At 36.4% G+C, this 19,663-nt stretch overlaps 2 protein-coding genes across 2 annotated transcripts; one reads left to right on the top strand and one right to left on the bottom strand.

Moving 5' to 3' along the window:
- Positions 1-220: 220 nt before the first annotated feature.
- Positions 221-3,821, bottom strand: LOC129002487 (protein D1-like). The gene is made up of 3 exons (XM_054430331.1): positions 3,687-3,821; positions 2,169-2,289; positions 221-931 (listed from the first exon to the last, which is right to left on the bottom strand). Exons 1-3 carry the CDS (start codon positions 3,745-3,747, stop codon positions 280-282), a joined length of 834 nt encoding a protein of 277 aa, XP_054286306.1. The 5' UTR covers positions 3,748-3,821; the 3' UTR covers positions 221-279.
- A 1,304-nt stretch (positions 3,822-5,125) lies between these two features.
- Positions 5,126-18,859, top strand: LOC129002222 (uncharacterized). The gene is made up of 8 exons (XM_054429871.1): positions 5,126-5,294; positions 7,170-7,302; positions 8,700-8,910; positions 9,735-10,572; positions 11,282-11,348; positions 16,063-16,085; positions 17,055-17,169; positions 18,087-18,859. The coding sequence occupies exons 1-8, from the start codon at positions 5,237-5,239 to the stop codon at positions 18,694-18,696; spliced, it is 2,055 nt and encodes a 684-aa protein (XP_054285846.1). The 5' UTR covers positions 5,126-5,236; the 3' UTR covers positions 18,697-18,859.
- Positions 18,860-19,663: the final 804 nt, after the last annotated feature.

The following is a 19,663-nucleotide window of genomic DNA, read 5'->3' as shown; positions in this document are numbered from 1 at the left end:
TCATTTTCATTATACTTGGCTTAAAATACCTACATTCGTATGGTTACCATTTCAAAATAAAGTATTACAAAAAATTTTGAACTAGGAGGGGTAAAGCTGTTTGGGATAGTTTCCATTTCTAGTAGTACTGTGTAGATACCTAGTACAAAGCTTCTAACATCAACATCCCAACAGTCTGTGAGGTTCCTGTCAACCTTTCAAGTAAATCAGGAAAAAAATCTCACGTTTAATAAACGCTTTTATTTAACCACTACAACTAACAATCCAAATTAACCTAGACTAGTTGTCTTTCTTCAGTCCAAACTGTGCGTGAAGAATGGGAACATAATCGTCATATTCAGCTTGGTAAACATTCAGAGCCTTCGGATCGCCCAGTGTGTACTTCTCAGCAAACTTGCGGATGGAGAACTTCCTTCTGAACATAACCGTGGTTTTGTTGACTCTCGGCTCCTCGAAGGTGATCTTCTCAGGCTGCTGGTATACAAGGAAGACGTATCTGTGGAATCCCGAGTCTTTGGGAGGACCAGAACCGATGTATTCGGCAATGACATCTCCTGAGGATAAGTCGGTTCCCTGGATGTTACCGACCAGCCAGTGCAGGAACTCTCGTGCTTCAGGGTTAATCACGCTGGGCGCGTCAGGGTCGACCATGGCCAGGAGGTAGAACCCCTGAGGGTCAGCCCAGGAAGTGTAGTTGACCGAGGGTTGACCCTTGACCTGGGTCGGGGTCAGCTTGTTGCCCATGTTGACGGTGACGTTGTCTCCATAGGAGATCTCCAATTGGTTCATCTGGTTGGCAAGATCAAACTTGTCTAAGACATCAGGTATGATTTCCAGGGGTGGGACAGGTGTGGCGCAACATGCAGGAAATCCTTTAGTCGGGTCTACTGGTGTAGTGGCCCAACCTTGAGGTAGCCCTATGATCCCACACCTAAAACAAAAAATGAGGGTTTTCAACAATGATGTAGTGGTAAACCTTTTTCAAAGCATGAGCGCTCATCATCGTCTTGGGGGAAAAACTGACAAACTAACATAGAGCATTTTTGGAAAGAGCAGAGTGGGAACGCTGTTCCCAAACATTCCCACCACACTATACCACTGGTTTTGAATAACGTTCAATCTAGTGTGTGGGAATGGAACGTTTAATGATATTGCTTGTGAAAAAGTCCTTGGAGGAAAACCGGAACAATAATAATCAAGTACTAGCAGCAAAACCCGGCTTTGCCCGGGTAAAATTATATGTACAATAAGTGGTAATAGAATTATTTTTTTTCTGTTTTCATAGATGTACACATATCTTGGTATTATTAAATCTAGTAATCTGTTCAATGTTCTTGCACACGTTTCCTTAAATTACAACTAAAATAAATAAATAAAATTAAAAAACTGGGGCAGAGCCCAAGGGACTTTTTCAAAAATGTAAGGTCAGTTTGCAAATCTACACACCTAGACGAATATTTTGGTATATAATATGTGGGGTTCAATCTTAAAACAAAAAAGCCTTATTGTTCATAAGTTTCATGTAGCGTATTAATAATATAGATTATTGATTTAGTTACTGTGTAAGTACTTCTACTTTTGACCATTGAGACAAAAATGAATTGGGGTTCTCAAAATAGTAAAGTAAATGTCTCATTGCCAATGACTCATTTAAGTTATAGGTCTGAATACTGAACAGAACTATAAATACAACTCACAAAACGATTCTTGCAAGAGGTGTAGGTAAGTACAAATGAAATATACTTGTACTATTGCCCGTTCATCCTGTAAGCGACAAAAATAATCTGTCCTCCAAACAATCAGCCATCCAAGTCGTCCAAAATTTATTTTAGACAAGCCTATACTTCAGACAGGTGAAATCCTTATAAATCCCTCACTATACTGGAACAAGATAGGTTCAAACCTTAGACAATGATTTTCATTAACCATGGAAACCAACCCCAGATACTGCACCATACTACTGCTGGTAAACCGAACTGATATAGATCTAAAACTTGTCTTCAAGGAGGAAGATGTTGCAGCATCGGTCAGGAAAAACAATATCTGTTAAGTTGTAATTGTATGAATACTCAATACTTGCAAGTGAATGTATTCATGAGATATTCGTGAGCATATCTGACTTTGCGGCTTAAATGTCAATGCTTAATGGTTATTTATGTCATGCTTACGCTCCAACCGCGAAAGTCCCGTCTTCTTTGCAGATGTTTGCATAACACGCTCCTGGTTTATCATATTGCTCGTTGACTTTCAGTTCCTTCCCATCGTCTGTCTTGCAAGCGGTCTTCTCATCTGAAAACAGTTAACTCTTGAGGGTGAACGTTTTAAAGGATGTATAGGGTGTGGCAAAACAGACTGAGCAGTTTGGCCCAGGTGTAATCCGAATGTGAATGAGAAAGGCCTTTATTCTCTATTGGCCCTTTTGTCATCAGCCACTCACACCGAATCAGTCACCATCATAGTTTGGTTCGAACACCATTGAGATTATGCTGTATGTGTGTAATCTAAAACAACAAGTGATTGTAGCGCAAAGAGCTATTTGCTGGTAGGTTTTGACTTTGGTCAACGAGGCTATTGCTATTTATAGCTCCTAGGGCGTTTAGTTGGTCAGAGCAGCTTATAGTAGTTTCCTAGCAGAGTAGTTTCCTAGCAGAGTATTTTCCTAGCAGAGTAGTTTCCTAGGTGTTTACACAGTCTCTGCATTTTTCATCATCTAATTCTTTTTATTCTCAGCCAACCAAACATTTTTAAGGATGAAAACGCAATCATGATTTTAGGATTCTTCTCAAACTCAACGAGAAATTCATAACGCAATCAAATGCCTTCTATCGGAACGTCTACATGGTTCAAACTATTCAATCTGTTTTGCCACACCCTGTATAATCAAGAATGATATAAAGCTTGAATCAAAGTTGAAAGACTGTGCATTATAGCAACATCTATTGATAATTTTGTATCAAGAAAACCAGTCAAAATCACATTGAGCTCAAAACTCTCACGTGGTAGGATGTCACAGGAATATTCCTGAGAAAATACTGTGTTTTCCCTGAGTAAAAAAAAACTGAGTATTAACTGAGAAAACAGGATATTCCCTAATTATAAAATGAGTATTCCCTGACTAAATACTGAGTACTTCCATGATTAAATGCATTTAGTAATTCTCTGATCAAAAATTTAACGTGGGCCCTAAATTCTTCCCGTATAAAATGGAAATTCAAACATTACTCAAATTTTTAGAGTGTAAAATATTTTGTGTTTATATGTTTAACTATTAATTGATTATAGTTAGAATATTTCTATGTAAGAGGAAAATCTGGGGGAAAACCAGAGTGACCCTTTGGCTTCTGAAAATTCTAGAGATAAAGTTAATCATCACAATAATATTGTTACTCTTCTACCATAGAATTAAAGTAAACAAAATATGTATTTAGAAATGAATAAAGATCGTTTGATTTGATTTGAAGTACAATACAGTACTGTAATCTGTTTGTCAGTTAATCATAAACATTATTACATGAACAACAATAGTTTTAATAATCATTTGAAAGCATTTTACGTTTTTAGTAGTATGCATCATAGAACCAGTTTCCTATATCCTGTAACTTGAAACTTATAATCTGGATTAGAGAGTGTGATAGAAAGTTTCCAATATGTTTTTACCCAGACTAACTTTGAACTTCAATACCTACCTTGTACCTCTGCAAAGATAGATGCCACACACAGTACCACTATAAAATACCTTGTAAACATCTCTCACTACAGTCCTGTTCAGTGTTATGAGTTTCAGTTCAAGCTTTCCTATGTGTAGGCTGTGTTATAACAAGGTCAATATGCTTAAAACCGGTTCTGCAGGCTTGCACTGACTGTACACTGATCCCAGCTGTTGAAAGATTAGGGAAAACCAATTGTAATTTACATCTTCCAAACAAGTTTCCATCTGAATTGATTTACTTTAAATATTCAAGAGTGTCACATGTTTTCCGTCTTTTCCTCCTAAGTAGGGTACTTTGCTTCTTCTCCCCTGTTGCTGCAAACGTGCAGACTATATAAATTTATATTTTCCTGATTGGACTTTTATGGACGTTTTCTTAAACATGTCATATCTAGATCCATTCTCTATTTAAATAACATTATGTTAAACAAGTACTTTACCTTCAATATAAAAATACTTTTTCAAGTAGGTATAATTTTAGTTTCTTCTTCTGTACATACTGTTTTCATAACAATTTTCAAGCTTGATTTTTAGGAGGAAATATATCTGTTTTGGGTACATAAAACCCTTTTAAATTTGACATCCGGATGGACTGAGGAAATTTTAAGTTATGTTTCGTTTGGTAGAGTGTATCTTGATTTTTCCTTTTTTATTTATTTCCTTTACAATTATATGCAATTGCATTATGTCTAACAAACTAAGACACACACTTTCAGCTTTAGAATAGTCTAATTACACAGTTTCATAAATATTTGTTAGCTATATTATTAAATAATCAGTTTGGAAATAAATTAATAAACACCAATTAACAGTACAACCACACATCACCTAATACAGAGATACCTCTATTGAATGCTTATATAGTCCCCCCTCTTAAAAATAATAATATTCCAGGGTCGCTTGTAAAACAATTCTCTTGGGTTTGTACTTATAAATTACAAAGCTTTGACAAGATCAAATACCAAAGCAAATGATAACTTGTAAAAAAAGCTGCACAGAAAAGTTGAAATCAAACAACTTTGTGGGAGCCCCACTGCCCTGGATTAATCTGGTCAAAAACAACCAGACATAACACTTGGCACTAAGGAATACTTGAACTTTTAATTGATAATTATTGAAATAGCTTGAATCCACCAACGAAACACTTAATCAAAAACAACTAGAGGTCAAGGTTAGTGACCTGGTCAGTTATCTTGATAGGGAAAATAGTGATGCTTGGGAAAACCATTCTATTTTACCAAGTAAATTTCCTGGTTTGGTTTGGCTAGAAGTTTTACTTGGATATCAGCTATCAATTCTTATAATTGATCTAAACTTGAAGAGAAATTATCTTCAACAGTCCATTAAGCTTGATATGTTTTATATGATTGGTTTGCATTTTATATTAACTGTTTATTTCCTGCCCCCACCACAAGTGGTGCCAACGTTTAGGTCAGTCACAGAGTTGCCAACCGAACCAGTTTATATCTTCTCAGTTGGACATCCCGGTCAGTTAGCCTCTGGACATTATTAGTGAAAGACTCAACAATGTATTTAGATAAGTGTATTGTGTTAGTTATTTGTGCTGTTATAGTGAGTGGAAGAGGTGAGTGGTGAAGATTTTGTTATTATTTGTTGTAATATTACGATTAGTTGGTCAAATCAATAAAATCGTGAGTCGATCAATAAAAATTTTAATGGTTTTAAAATAAATAAATAGGTTTTTAAGTGATTTTTTGTAATAAATTATGTAATGTTTGAGAACTTATTGATTTTATCCTAAAATTGTTCAATATGAACATTTTTTGGATTTTTTTAGGAGTTTTCCTTCTTTGCAAAACCGGTCCCAAAAATGTGGAATCACAGTTTTCCTTATAACTTTGCGTAGGCGGATTTGTTTAAGGTGCTTAAAGTTAGGTTTCCTTCCTTTTCTGGATTATGTTGATTGAGTTTTATTCTAAAAAAGAATAGTTACGAAAAAAACAATAAATTTTGGATGAACATATCACAAGTTGGAAATTAATATTTGTGATATATTGGCAAAATATTGTATACAAGTTATTATTAATAAAGGGTGATAAATAAAGAAAAACAAATTTAAAGAAATAACAGATAAATATTATGAGTCATAGACTATAGTATGGATATCCCCATAGTGTAAAATTTGTTTTTCTTCAATTCTATAGTTTATTTTTAACTATTCACTTTTGTGTTACTATGATAAAACATTCTGATGTGATGATTTTACAATTTTTAAATACATTTCGGTAATTTGAATATGTCTTTTACAATTTTCTTCTTTATTACCTTCCTTTTCAACTGGTATTTAAATTACAGATGTATTGAAAAAGGCAATTTCATAAGATAGAGTTATTGTCTTTAAAAATGTAATACAAATGTTGCTTACAAACAACAAAAACTTAGACTTAACTGAGTTTTATTTGATAACTTTAAACTGTTTGAGAAAATTAAGGATGTAACTTTCAAAATGATATACTTTTAACTTATGTTTGAGGATAATTTGTCCAAAATGTTAAGCAGGTTTTGGCTACCATTACATAGGTCCTACTAGGAGCATTGACTGTACTAGTATACTTATTCAATGCTTTTGGCCAGTATGCAACTTTGAATATTAATGATGATGATATTAATTGCTATGTTTGTGAGAAACTTAATAATTGTAAGAAATTAAACTACCCTAAAAAAGATCAACAATTGTAATAAAGCTAACATTTTGACGTAAAATCACAGATAAGGAAATATGCAATTCCCTTGTCTATTTCCTCATCTGTGGTAAAATGTAGATGTTAAATTTATTTTTAAAAAATACTTTTGTACCGGTACTGGAAAAACGGACCATAACACCATGCATTTGACGGTACATGCCTCAATACTAAATGTATATGAATTTTATCGTTTTCTGGAAACAATATTGCTTTACAGAAGGTTGGTTTTTCTTAACATATTCACGCTCTGACAAAGTGTTTAAGTCTCTGCAAGAATAAGGTAGAATAAAGTGTAATGTCCTTGTGCTGATTTGTCAGTCTTTGACCGTTGAGAGTTCTTTGTTCTATTATTTTTGTTATGTTTGATTACAGCTGGTTTTCCTTAATCTCATCTGCTCGGTTTTCTCTTTGCCTTTTCTTTCTGTTCAAAGTTCAAAACTCATTTCTGAGGCATAAAGAATAATAATATGATTAGGATTAGACGAAAAAAGTTAATAATTCACAAAATTTTGAATATGCAGATTGTATATCTATCATAAAGAGTAAGTTGCCCCACTCAATTAGGTTACAATCAAAATCAATAAGAGAAGTTTATTTGATATCCATTTTCTACCTATGTGTCTTTATGATGTTCTTTTTTTATGTTCCTGATGGATATCATCATATTATATGTAGTATGAGAAAGGGAGAGGCTATAAAATAACAGCAATCCAAAAAATGGAAAGAGATTCTATTTGTTTTATTTTCTCCTTTAGGACAAAAACAGAACCGCCCAAAAGGCTGCACGTTAGACAGTGGAGAAAAAATAAAACTAGGCCAGCAAGTGGACGTACCAGGCAAATGCAGATTGCACAAATGTATCGGCAACGGGGAATGGACCACGGGACCGTAAGTTGAACACTTAAAGATTTCTTTGACATATGGACAAGATGGTTGGGCTTTGTTACTGACTGAGATGATCGAAGCCCAGTTCTGAACCATCAAAAAGCTACTAGCCTTTCTCTTGATATTGAGTAATGTTATTTTGTTAATTTAATTATTCATTTATAACGGTTTAACAGTGAATTTCTAGATTCTTACTTAACAATTGCATATTTGCAACCAAATGATGACACATCGTGTAAAACTATTGTGGTATGAAATTAATTTGTTGCTTGTAAGAATGCAGAATAGAATATCTTCGATCTTGTAAATTCACTGTTTTATACAGGAACATACCTAGTAATAGGAAGAAAGTACAATTGCTACTTAAATTTATCATAGATTATTGATCATAGATTTAACAATCCTTTATAAATCGAGTGTCCCATTGGTCAATCTGACATCAAATTAGACTGATCCCACAAACATCTTCATCATTGCACACGTACCAACACAAAATGAACAATAAAAAGATTAAAACGAAAGGCGTGCTACACTTTTGGAACAGACAGACGGAGGTTGTACAGCTGACACTACACAATCTGAATTTGGTGTCGGATTTGATAATGTGTCACTAGACTTGAAACAAGTAATTTACTGCACACTCAAAAGGCTGAAGAGAGAGAAGGTACATTATTATTAATGTGTTTTAACTACTCACTCCATTGCCACTGAGTTTCGACGAGTTATTTTCCCTAACTGCTTTTACTCAGCTTTCGAAACACTCTTTCTTTGGCTCCTTCCCACTTCTATCTCTATGGCGCCAATGGAGAACGAACTGGTGTAGTGGTTAGAGCGCAGGACTTTGCTCCCTGAGGTCCCGGGTTCAAATCCAGCCAAATCATCAATGGATTTCATCTAAATGATAATGTCGCAACTCCTAGATCTAGCATGATGATTAACAATGTGAAAAACAACTACGGGCTTGTACCTAGCGTAGCGTCCTAGGAAAAAAAAACTATGGCACAGATGAGTAAGGAACAGAGGATACACTCCATGGTACACGTGGTGTCTAGCACTAGTACTGGTGTCTAGAGCTAAGTCCAACAACCCCCCCTTGCCCTCATGTACTACAACGCTCACAGTGAAGGAAGACCCTGTCCTCTGTACAATAAGAACTTCTGCACAGTGCTCGCCATTCGCACTCTTCCATGCTCATCACAAGTATATTTCCCGCAAGACATACCAGAGTCCAATAAGCGTGTTTCCTCTGTGCCGTACCCTCTGTGACTATTGCCATTCAGGAGATCCCCAATAAGGTTGATCTAGTGGAAAGCATACAAATTGATGCTTGGGGTACCAAAACAGCCATTTTTACCAGTGATCGATTTTAGTAATTATTTAGTCTGCTATTTACTTTTCAGATGTGGATATCTAGGAGTTCCAGCAGGCTGGGGTTCAACGACCGAGGATACCTCTAATACAGCCAAGTATCCAGAGTGTTGCGCTCACTTGATTCCTCCACTGGATATAGTTCCGGATGTGCTCGACTCACAACCTGGAACTGAGTATATGACCATCAACTACGGTCCAGGTGTGACAGTTGATGTTGGCACTACCTTGACACCTACTCAGGTAAACAATCTAGCTCACAAACAAAAAGTTAAATAAAATTTAACAGATTGCTGATAATTTAGCTTTCTTCAAAAAAGCATTAACAATCCTGGAAAATGACCCTGTTTGCTTTTAGTAGCTATTGAAACGCGACTGAATTAAATAACCGAATCAATTGTTTGGTGGGGTGTTACCTCCATGCCCCTCCCCCATTACTCTGCCCCTAATCCTTGTCAAACAAGTAAGGTTGTTGTGGTCAGTAAAACAATCGCAAGTAATCTAAGCCCCTTTTACACATACCCTTCATTTATTGTAGTCAGCATGAAATACACAAACAATAATGTCTTTTTTGTGTGTTTCTGCTTCAATAACATTGGTATTTCTAGCCGTTTTTTTCTAAGTAAACTTGAGTGAACGGTCTAAAACCATGGTCCGGTTAATGTCGAACCGGTCCCTTTGATAGATAGCTGCCCAATGACAAATGTCATCTAGGTCAAAAAAATTCTTGCTTGGAATAGAACTAGTTATTAGTGTAGTTGTCCAATAAGTAGTAGAATGTATATGATTAATTGATATTATGTTTTGCTTGATCATTTTAGAGTAAAATATTACGGTTGCATATTTATGAATATGAACTTCCGTCTCCTGCTTAAACTGCTGATTTAAACTACTTTCCTTAAGAATTTGTGGCTCTCTAACTTATGATGCCACAGGTGTAGACTATAATCTTTGACTATCCAATAGTCAAATAAACAAATAGTCAAATAGTCAAATAACAAATAAAAATATGTTCCGTCAAATACATATCTATATAATCATTGAGAATTTTGATTTTTTCTGTTCAGGTTAAAGGAGAACCAGAAGTAAACTACACATTCTGGGCGGATCCCAAGTCCTACTACCTCCTTGCCATGGTAGATCCGGATGCACCGAGCAGACAGAATCCGCAAAACAGAGAGTTCCTGCACTGGTTGGTAGCGAACATTCCCGGAGACAACATCAAGTCCGGAGAAACGATCGTGGAATATGTTGGAGCAGGACCCCCGCAAGGGACTGGGCTACACAGATACTTCTTCTTGCTTTACAAGCAACCAGGAAGAATAAATATCAATCAGCAAAGGATGAACAAGAACTCTGTTGGGTGGAGACCAAAATTTTCCATTAAGAAGTTTGCCAAAAATTATCGTCTCGGTCGTCCTGAAAGTGTTAATGTATTTCAGGCCATGTATGACAGTTATGTACCGGAAATTCAAAAACAGCTCTCAGGGACTAGCTCACCATCTGGAAATGTGTTGGGTCAACAAAACTACGGTAACAACCCATGGGGAGCTTCTGGTCAACAACCTGGTCAAAATCCAAATCCACAACAACCTGGCCTCGGACCTTGGGTACAAACTCAACAACCACAACAACCTAATGTCAACTGGCAACAAACTGAACGACCTTCCTACCCCAACCAGCCAGGTCAACAATTCGGCCCCAACAACTATCAACAACCACAACAACCTAACTACTCCAACCAGCCATCTGGCTCCAACAACTATCAACAACCACAACAACCTAACTACTCCAACCAGCCATCTGGCCCCAACAACTATCAACAACCACAAAACGGTTACAACTCACAACCCAGCGCTACTTCTTCCGGTAACTACTGGTTCGAGAAAAGAAAACAACAACAAGGTTAAAAACATTGAACCATCGGCTCGGTGAGGGAGAATAGCTTGAGTCCCTGTGAATTCCTTGTACCCCTGCAAGGCAGCTTGGAGCAGCTCCTCAAAATGAAATGTAAATATTGTTTATTCAAAGACGAATGATTGTGTATGTTGAACTGTGGTGACTGTGTTGTTGTGTATTATTGAACTGAGATTAAATATTTAAAACTTTTGTATAATCAGAGTGTTTTCTATTCCTATTTTATAGCGTGAAAACCTATTTCTTTGTGTGACTATAATAATCGTTGTTATTTGCATGCTAAAGCTTAGAACTATTAACAAAAAGGTAGAATGTGTTACCATTTGAGACGGTTTGTGACAAAAGATGTGTAATTCTAAACTCGGCTATATTTGGTGCTTGAGCGATTATTACAGACTTCCCATCACAATTAGTAAAAAACTAGTTTTCATTACAATCAAGGATCTGATCCTGTTTCCAGCTAAGAAAGTACCTAAAACATAACAAGATTTAAAAACCACAGTTTCAAAAACCTGGAAAATCACAAAGAATAGACCTAATAACACAGGAAACTGTAAAGTACTCAGAACAAAATGAAAATACAAAATACAAAATGAAACCTGAAACATATGATAGGTTAGAATGAAAGGTCTGCAACAATCCTTCAAGCACCAAAATTGAACTTTAAAAGGACACTTAACTTATTGCAACTGAGTAGAGGTCGTGCGGAACGAGGTGAAGCCTGAGATTTTCGGCGGGAACGGTCTAAAGCGGGGAAATCCATGGTGGGGGTAGGAGACGAGCCGATCGTCGCCTCGCATAGCGACACTTCTCCCGCCACACCACTATTCCCCTCCAAGCTTCACCTCGTTCCGTACGACCTCTAAATTAAAAGAGACAACTTTTGAAATGAATTATCTATTTTATGGAAGCATAGTATTAAATGAATAGTCAAATGTTAAAACTCCCCTTGTGAGTCAAGACGTGTTTCAAGTGTGTTAGGTATAGAGCAAAAATGTCTTCAAGAAAGCTGCTAAGGAAGGTTAATCGCTGTGTCTAAGCAGTAGATTCAGGGCCAGGCCCAAGGATGCAAGAAGGTTTGGGTTTGTTGGGGGCGCAAGGAAGAAAATTTCCCCGTATGATGGGTGGAGAGGGTACAGTTATCTCTCAGACCCCTATCGCATCACATGCAAAACGCGGGTCGGAGTAGGCCAGTTTTGAGAAACAAAGTATTTTGAGTGATAATCATTTCAAGCTACACTGTCGAACGTTTAGTTGAAATCTTGGCAGAGATTGTTTTGTTACCGGTTCAACCCTTAGAATGTTCGGTGGTTTAAAATTGGGTCCAGCTTATCCTTGAACTCGGCTTTATATACATGATCTAGGGAACCAGTTATTCTTCTTTACACATGATTTAGTCGAGGTACTAAATAAGCTAAAATTTAAATCATATTGAACCTATTTTTTCAAACTACCAAATTGTGACTTAATGGGAAAGTTAGAAGTACAGTACTAAAGTATATATATTGTTATGTCTTCTCTAAGACTGTTAATAATTCATTTATACCTATTTTTACTATCATATGTTTTCTATTGTTTTTGTCTTGTAAACATTCATGAATTAGATTTTGTGTTGAGTTAAGATGCGTGCATTTATTAATTACTAGCTGTATCCGCAGGCTTTGCCCCGTTTAATCTCATAAGTATTCGCATGGCTCATTCACGTCCTGGTTGAAGTTCGTTCGCTACGCTCACTCACCTTTAGGTTGGAGCTCGTTCGCTGCGCTCACTTGCCTTCAGGTTAGCTCGTTCGCTACGCTAACTCGCCTCCAGGTTGAAGTTTGTTCGCTACGCTCACTCACCTTTTAGCGAATTTCCCTATAGGGAAGTAGCTATTACCGTAGGTCTCATGGTAAGACCTAAGCCCGGGACCGATTTACTTTTTCATTTTGATGTCCCCAGAGGCCAAAAACACCATTCGTTCAAATTTTTATATATCTATATATAGAGATATATATATATATATATATGTGTCCATCCGCACGATAACTTGAGTAATTTTTGTCCGATTTTGATGAAATTTGGTTTGAAGGTGTAAGGCGGGATAAACTTGAATGAGTTCGCGAACCAGCATGATCGGACTATGGGAACGGGGGTTTATGGGGGGTTTTATGGGGTAAAAATAGGTTTTTCCCTTTTTTGACCCTAAAAACACAAAATTTCACAATTTATTTTTAAATCATTTTGTAGAGCTTAAAAAAACAAATAATTTAGTATATTGAAGCGTTATTATGCGCCTAATTGTTACGGAGAAAATTCAAAAAAATTGTAATTTTAAAATTCTCATGTTATTCTTATGGAGAATAAGTCAACTGTTGTAGTTTGCTTGTTTATGAACATATTTTGATCAAATTTGGAAAATACATTAATTTCTTACTAAACCACAGTACCTTTTAACATTTTACATAAAAAAAAACATTTTACCCTCCCTGTTGCAGCAAACCTAAGTACTCATTGAACTACAGTAATTCTGTTTAAACTTGGAATAGGCTAAATGTGATATTTTTAAGGAGACATTTTAGTTTAAATCCAATCAGGCAAATGGAAATTCGCTAAGTCTGCAGGTTTGCTGCGGCGGGGGTATTGGTTGGAAATTAGCTGTTGTCATAAATTAAAAAAAAAAATAATAGTGCTGCACCCTGTTGGTAATCCTTGTAACTTTTATGCTATTGAACATCATAGAACAGAACCAACTTGTTTAATTGAAACAGCTGTTAAGATTCATTAATTCCTTTTAAATATGAAAAACCATAAGGTTAACATGGGGAACTACAGAGCCACTGGGGCGGAGACCGAAAGGATTTTTGGGATAATAATATGCTTTAATGTTAATCGGGAATGTGAGCTATCATCATGCCAAATTTCAGCCCAATCCGTCCAGTAGTTTATGCGTGATTGAGCAACACACACACACACACACACACACACACAAACTCACAAACTTTCAGATTTATAATATTAGTAAGACTAGCAGAGTACCCGTCCTTCGTACGGGGTTGGCATATAAGTATAAAATGTTTATTTCAGTTATGAGAGAGGACAGGGTTTAAGAAAATTTGGTCTTTTAATTTATACGGTATCCTATACTTTAATACTTTTAATACTGTTCTATGAAATGGCAACCATACAAAGTAGGTATTTTAAGCCAAGTATGAATGGAGATGAGTGTAGGATGAGTGGCGCGATCTTGTAGTCTTGTTAGTGACTAAGGACGACATATTCCTTAGACACAGCTGTTAATTAATAACAGCTAATGGCAACTAAGGGACCTACAGTTTATAGTGGAATCTGAACCACATTTTTGCCTTGGTATACACGAATTGGTCTAATTATCACAATAGTACTGCGGATAGTCGTAGTACTCACTCGTGCAGACGTTAATCCACACCAGAGAGTATCGCATCCACAGCGCATGCCAATAAATATCCACAACATAAATATAGTGTAGAGTGTAGCACACATCTACCATAGCCCTAATGTTCTACCACTGCACCTAAACCATAGAAAAAAGTAAAGTTCTCATTGTGTACCACTACTTTTTGTTGCTAGTTGGTTCAAATTAGCTGTTGTCATAAAATGCAAACAACATAATAGTGCTGCACCTTGTTGGTAAGGCTTGTAACTTTTTAATGCTATTTAATATCATAGAACCAACTTGTGCAGCTGAAACGGCTGACAAAATTCTTTAATTCCTTTAAATACTCATAAGGTTAACATGAGAAACTCCAGAGCCAATGGGGTGGAACCAGAAAGGATTTTTGAGGTAAGAATATTTCTATATGTTAATCGAGAATGTGAGCTATCATCATACCAAATTTCAACCTTGTCGGTTTAGTATTTTTTGCGTTTACTTGTCACATACATCCATCCATACATACATACATACATTCATACATCCACACGTCCATACATCCAAACTTTCGTACTTAAAATATTAGTAGGATAAATAAACTGTTGTAATATTGCTTGCTTATGCATTTTGTAATTAATAAGAGTTTTGCACATATCAGACAGTAATACTTCTTTGTCTCTCGATATTCCCTCGATATTAATCAAGATCGTTACTAATGGCCTTGAAAAAGACCGTTTAGGCAGATTCATTTTCACATTCATGTTAGCATTGCCCGGGTCGCGCCCGAATGTGATGTCGTTCATAGCAAGTAATGGTCACAATCTTCGGGGAGGCTCCTTCTGTGCACCCCAAACCTGGGAAAGATCAAACCTGGGAAAGATCCAAACGATCCTAAGAACTTTCAACCTGTTTCTCTCTTATGCACACATATAAAATAAATATTAGAACGTCTGATACTCAATCGAATCGGCGATTTTCTGGAACAAAAAATCATTCCACAACAGGCAGGCTTTCGATCAGGCAAGTCTTGTTGTGGCCAAGTTTTAAACCTGACCCAGCACATTGAGGATGGGTTTGAGAGAAAACAGATCACAGGTGTCGCTTTTGTAGATTTAACCCCAGTAAACAGACTCTATCCTATCATAGGGATCGCCCCTCCATCAATCCGACGTGATGTCGCTGCCGACGCAGAAAGGACCAAGCAAGAGAAAGACCCTCGTCACCCATTACACGACCACCAACCTGCAGAGCGACGGCTTCGGACCAGAAAGACTTTTTATCACGGACACGAGTCCTGGATGGATCACTCTCAAGCAATCGGGTGGCAAGGTGGGAGGCCAAGTTGACTAACCCTCCCATACCAGCCAGGGAGGAACTGGCTCCTGGTGGAGGCTTTCATTACACGGTGTGGAAGACCATAAATCGAATTAGGGTCGAGGTACCAAAATGCAAGACAAACATGTTGAAATGGGGTCTCTTACCAGACGAAGAAAACATCTTGTGCGCGTGTGGTGCTATTCAGGATCCTGGCCATCTGCTGATCTGCCCACGCCTAGACCGGTCTTGCACATTAGATGATCTTTTACATGCAAATGACAAAGCCATATCGGTAGCTAATTTTTGGAAAAGCGAAGTCTGATTTCCGGACCTGGAAAGTAAGTAAGTATTAATAAGAGTCATTTTATATATTTATTTGTATGTATTTTAAAAGTACCAAAATACTATTCAGTGGTATGATTGACTAACAACAGAGTCATATCAACCGAAAGCGTAAAATTCACTAATAAATCTCAATGGAAATTCCTATGACATCATCTCCATAAATTACTCGGTTTTCCTTGAGGCAAGTGTGCAGCACAAAGATGCAAACATATTCCTCAAGGCCACCAGATGACTTCAAACTTTCAACACATTAACAAAAAACCTTCATTTGTTATGCGTAGGCCGTGTGAATATTTAAATCTTTAGCTAGAACATCACATATCTTACACTTGTGTTGGTGTGAGTTTCAAGTCTTCCCACCAGTTTTATGTCAGCTGATGACTCAAAATGGTTTGGATACTTCCATCATTGTTTCCTCTGCTCAGTGTTTGCTTGACTGCACATTCAGGTAATAATTTATTGCATAGAACAGAGTTTCTGGGCTATTTGTATCAAGAAACAACTAACTTGTGTGATATAACGATGTATTTTTATTTTAAAATAACTATGCTAATATATGAAAACAACCAAGAGTGCACTATTATTTAGTAAACATCAATATGGTCAAAATTAAACGCTACCATTCCATATTTTAAGTTTTAAAATACTCATTAATATAATAAACGTACATCTAAATGAAAACTGTGACAGCAGGATGACTTAGACAGGCAATCTTACGGATTCAAAGCCAACAATTGTGTTTTAATTACTTTACACCTTAGTAAAAATAATCATTAGGTTGAGATTTATGTACTATGGTTTTTAGTTTAAATTACCAAATTAAAACCACTAACAGAATTATTATTTTCTTGATACCTCTAGACCGGACACTCTGCATAATTTATAGTTTATAGTGTCTGTATAATAGTATACACTTAGTGTAAGAAAATCAACTTTTAGATACTCCAGAACTAAAGTAGATATCCCATTAAAGAATGTATGGGAAAAAAGATAACGATAAGGTTAAGCTCTTTTAGATACAGCTGAAAAGCTGTATCAGATAGTTGCCGATTCGATCCTGAGAAAACACAAAATAATTTTAACGGTTCGAAACTGGACTCAGTTTTCCTAGATCATTGGGCAATAAATGATCATGGAAAAAACCAACCAACTCAAGTCAGAAACTAAGGTGTGATCTCATTCATTCAATATTGTCAATTATTTTGCCAATAATCAATAAACGCAATAAATCAAATAAAATCAGTGTGACAGAGTCGCAATATTCAAAAATATTTAAAATTATCTCTGGTAAGCTAACTGAAATCTATCCTTTCTCAAAATAATTCTCAACAAACCACTTGGCTTTCTTGCTAAATATTACCTTCATTTCCAATTTTAACCTTGAAACTGAATCACCCTCTACAAACGTTATGTACAGTTTCAGGTGACTGCATGGTGGACGACCACGTAGTCAAAGTAGGGGAGAAAGTCGACGTTCCTGGCAAGTGTGTCTACCGAGCCTGCGCTGGCACTGACCAATGGATCATGAAGGCGTAAGTGATTGGCAGCCAATTGATGAAATTGAACTAATTTTTGCAGGATTGTTTAATTAGACAGTGCACAGTAGAACCCCTAATATTGGCTTTGAGATGACCAGAAAAATATTTGACAATCGGAATACAGGACGTAGTAGTTTTAGTGAATTTCCCATAGAAAATAGATAAGACTGTAGGTAGTATGGTAGACTAAGAGCCAGGATTGGTTTAAGTTTTTCATTTTGATGTCCCAAGAAGCCAAAAACACTACACTCTACCGCTGGTTCACATAACTTTAGATAATTAACTTTTGGTATTAACTTTAGTGTTTAAACTTAAAAGGCAATAATTTTAGTCAATGCTACAGTAAATTCCTTTCCGATCTTCCATTATCTAATCCTCCCTTTGGACAATCAAGTACATAGTAATCGCATTCTTATTACATGTATGACTATACACCGCAGCAGGTGTATTGTAAAAACCTATTTTGCTGCCACTGATTGTACTGGACGATATGTATTTGGCGGCACCTACACTTAACCGTACTTTTTCTTTTTGAGTGCACTCCTTACAACACACTTGGTGAACTCCTCATACAAGCATACATCGATACATCATGCTACCCTAAACATCTGATTGCTGTGTGACTGTGAACATACAACTTTGGCTGATTGGTTGAGTATCGCTTTATCTGTAATGTTTTGCGCTTACACCAATGGTGTTTTTACTAGTTATTTTATGTTTTTGCTAGGTTATTTGTAGGTCAAATCCATGAATATGAGTATGTTTGGCAGTGGACAAACTTTAATAATTGATTTTCAACATGTTTTCTGTGGGTTTTTGTTGTTCTGTAATCCAACCTTGCCGCAGTTGATCAAGATTACTAATACCAAAGATAGAGCTACAGATTAGTGTATTTTACCATTTGTCTTTAGGTGTGCGTCCATCGGGCTAGCTCCAGGATGGATCGTTACCCCCGAGGATGTGTCAAAGATGTACCCAGAGTGTTGCGGGAGAGCTGCGCCTCTTCTGAACATCATTCCTGATGTCGTGACGGGGCTGCGATGGAGCCTTGCGTTGAAACTAACCTACGCTAACAACACCGTGGACTACGGCAATGAGCTGACACCGACGCAGGTGAAACTTCCACCAGTTGTCGACTACTGGGCGGACCGTGACTCTTGGTTCTTGCTATCCATGGTCGACCCTGATGCTTCCACCCAGTTCCTTCACTGGCTCGTAGGAAACATCGCGGGGAACGACGTAGCGAGCGGAGATAATCTAGCAGAGTATGTCGGCTCTGGACCTCCTAAAGGAACGGGTCTACACCGATATGTATTCCTTCTATACAAACAGAGCGGAAATATCACATTTGACGAACCTCTTTTGGACACGAGTTACCAAGGAAGACGAAACTTTTCGGTTGAGAAGTTTTCCCGAAAATACAACCTTAGCGATCCTATCAGTCTGAATTTTTTTGTCGCCCAGTATGATGATTACGTCCCCGAAGTTCACAAGCAGCTTGGAATAACTTCAGTTGATTGATTAAATTTTGTCGAGGATTTAGATTTAGTAAAATTTATTTGTTTAGAATAAAAAAAGGTGTTGGCAAATATGGTTTTTAACCTGCTACTCTAATCTGGTATTTACCAAAGCAGCAATGTATTTATAAAATAAAATATTTTACTGATTAATTGTAGTTTATTTTGTATACATTTTTATCGTTAAATACAAATCCATTAAACAATATTATGTTACTTGATGTTTATTTAGACAACATTGTGTTGATTTGGTTTTAACGTTATATTGTTAGTAATGGTAAAATTTTATTTGCTTGGAGGTGTTGTTTTTTAAGGAGTATTGAAGTCTTTGTTTTAAACGTCCGTAGATCGCTTTGACTAGAAACTGGACTTTGGTATCTAAAACTTAAAGATTCTAGCTAAACAATACAGGTGTGAGATTTTTGTTATTATTGTTTTCGTCAGTCCTTTTGTTTGTGATTTTTCTGTTCCTTGAGTGTAGTTTAAATTTCAGGTAGGGATGGTCAAGTCTCGAAATTTCGGGAAATTTTCGGGAAATTTTAAATCTCGTTACACGAGACGAGATTTCTTTTTAGCCGAGATTTTTATCGAGACGAGAATTAAAAAAAAAAAAAATTAAAAACGCCTGCAGAAAGTCAATGCAATACCCGCAATACAGGAGCGTGTTGTAGTTGCGTTTCCTTTGCGAAGGCGTTCTTATTTAATTAATTCTTAAAATGTAAATATTACTTTAATTATTTTAATAACATTTGAGAAGTTTTGTTAAGTGTTAGCAGTGTGAGGAATGTTTTATTACTATAAAAAAATTCAAAACAAGTAACTATTTTATAAAAATTAATATTTTATTTTATGATTTATTTTATTTTAGGATAAGTTGAACTCTATCCTAACTGATATCACTGTTTCCTAATCGTAGGCATTTTTAATAATTTAGGCGTGATTAATAAAAAAATGTTATGCTGATGTTTTTT

The sequence above is a fragment of the Macrosteles quadrilineatus genome, unplaced genomic scaffold, assembly GCF_028750875.1.
Source record: "Macrosteles quadrilineatus isolate MER2022 unplaced genomic scaffold, UCM_ALF_1.0 Scaffold_9__3_contigs__length_116548681, whole genome shotgun sequence".
Classification (NCBI taxonomy): domain Eukaryota; kingdom Metazoa; phylum Arthropoda; class Insecta; order Hemiptera; family Cicadellidae; genus Macrosteles; species Macrosteles quadrilineatus.
Note: the sequence above shows the minus strand (reverse complement) of the source record. Positions and strands in the feature narration are given on the sequence as shown.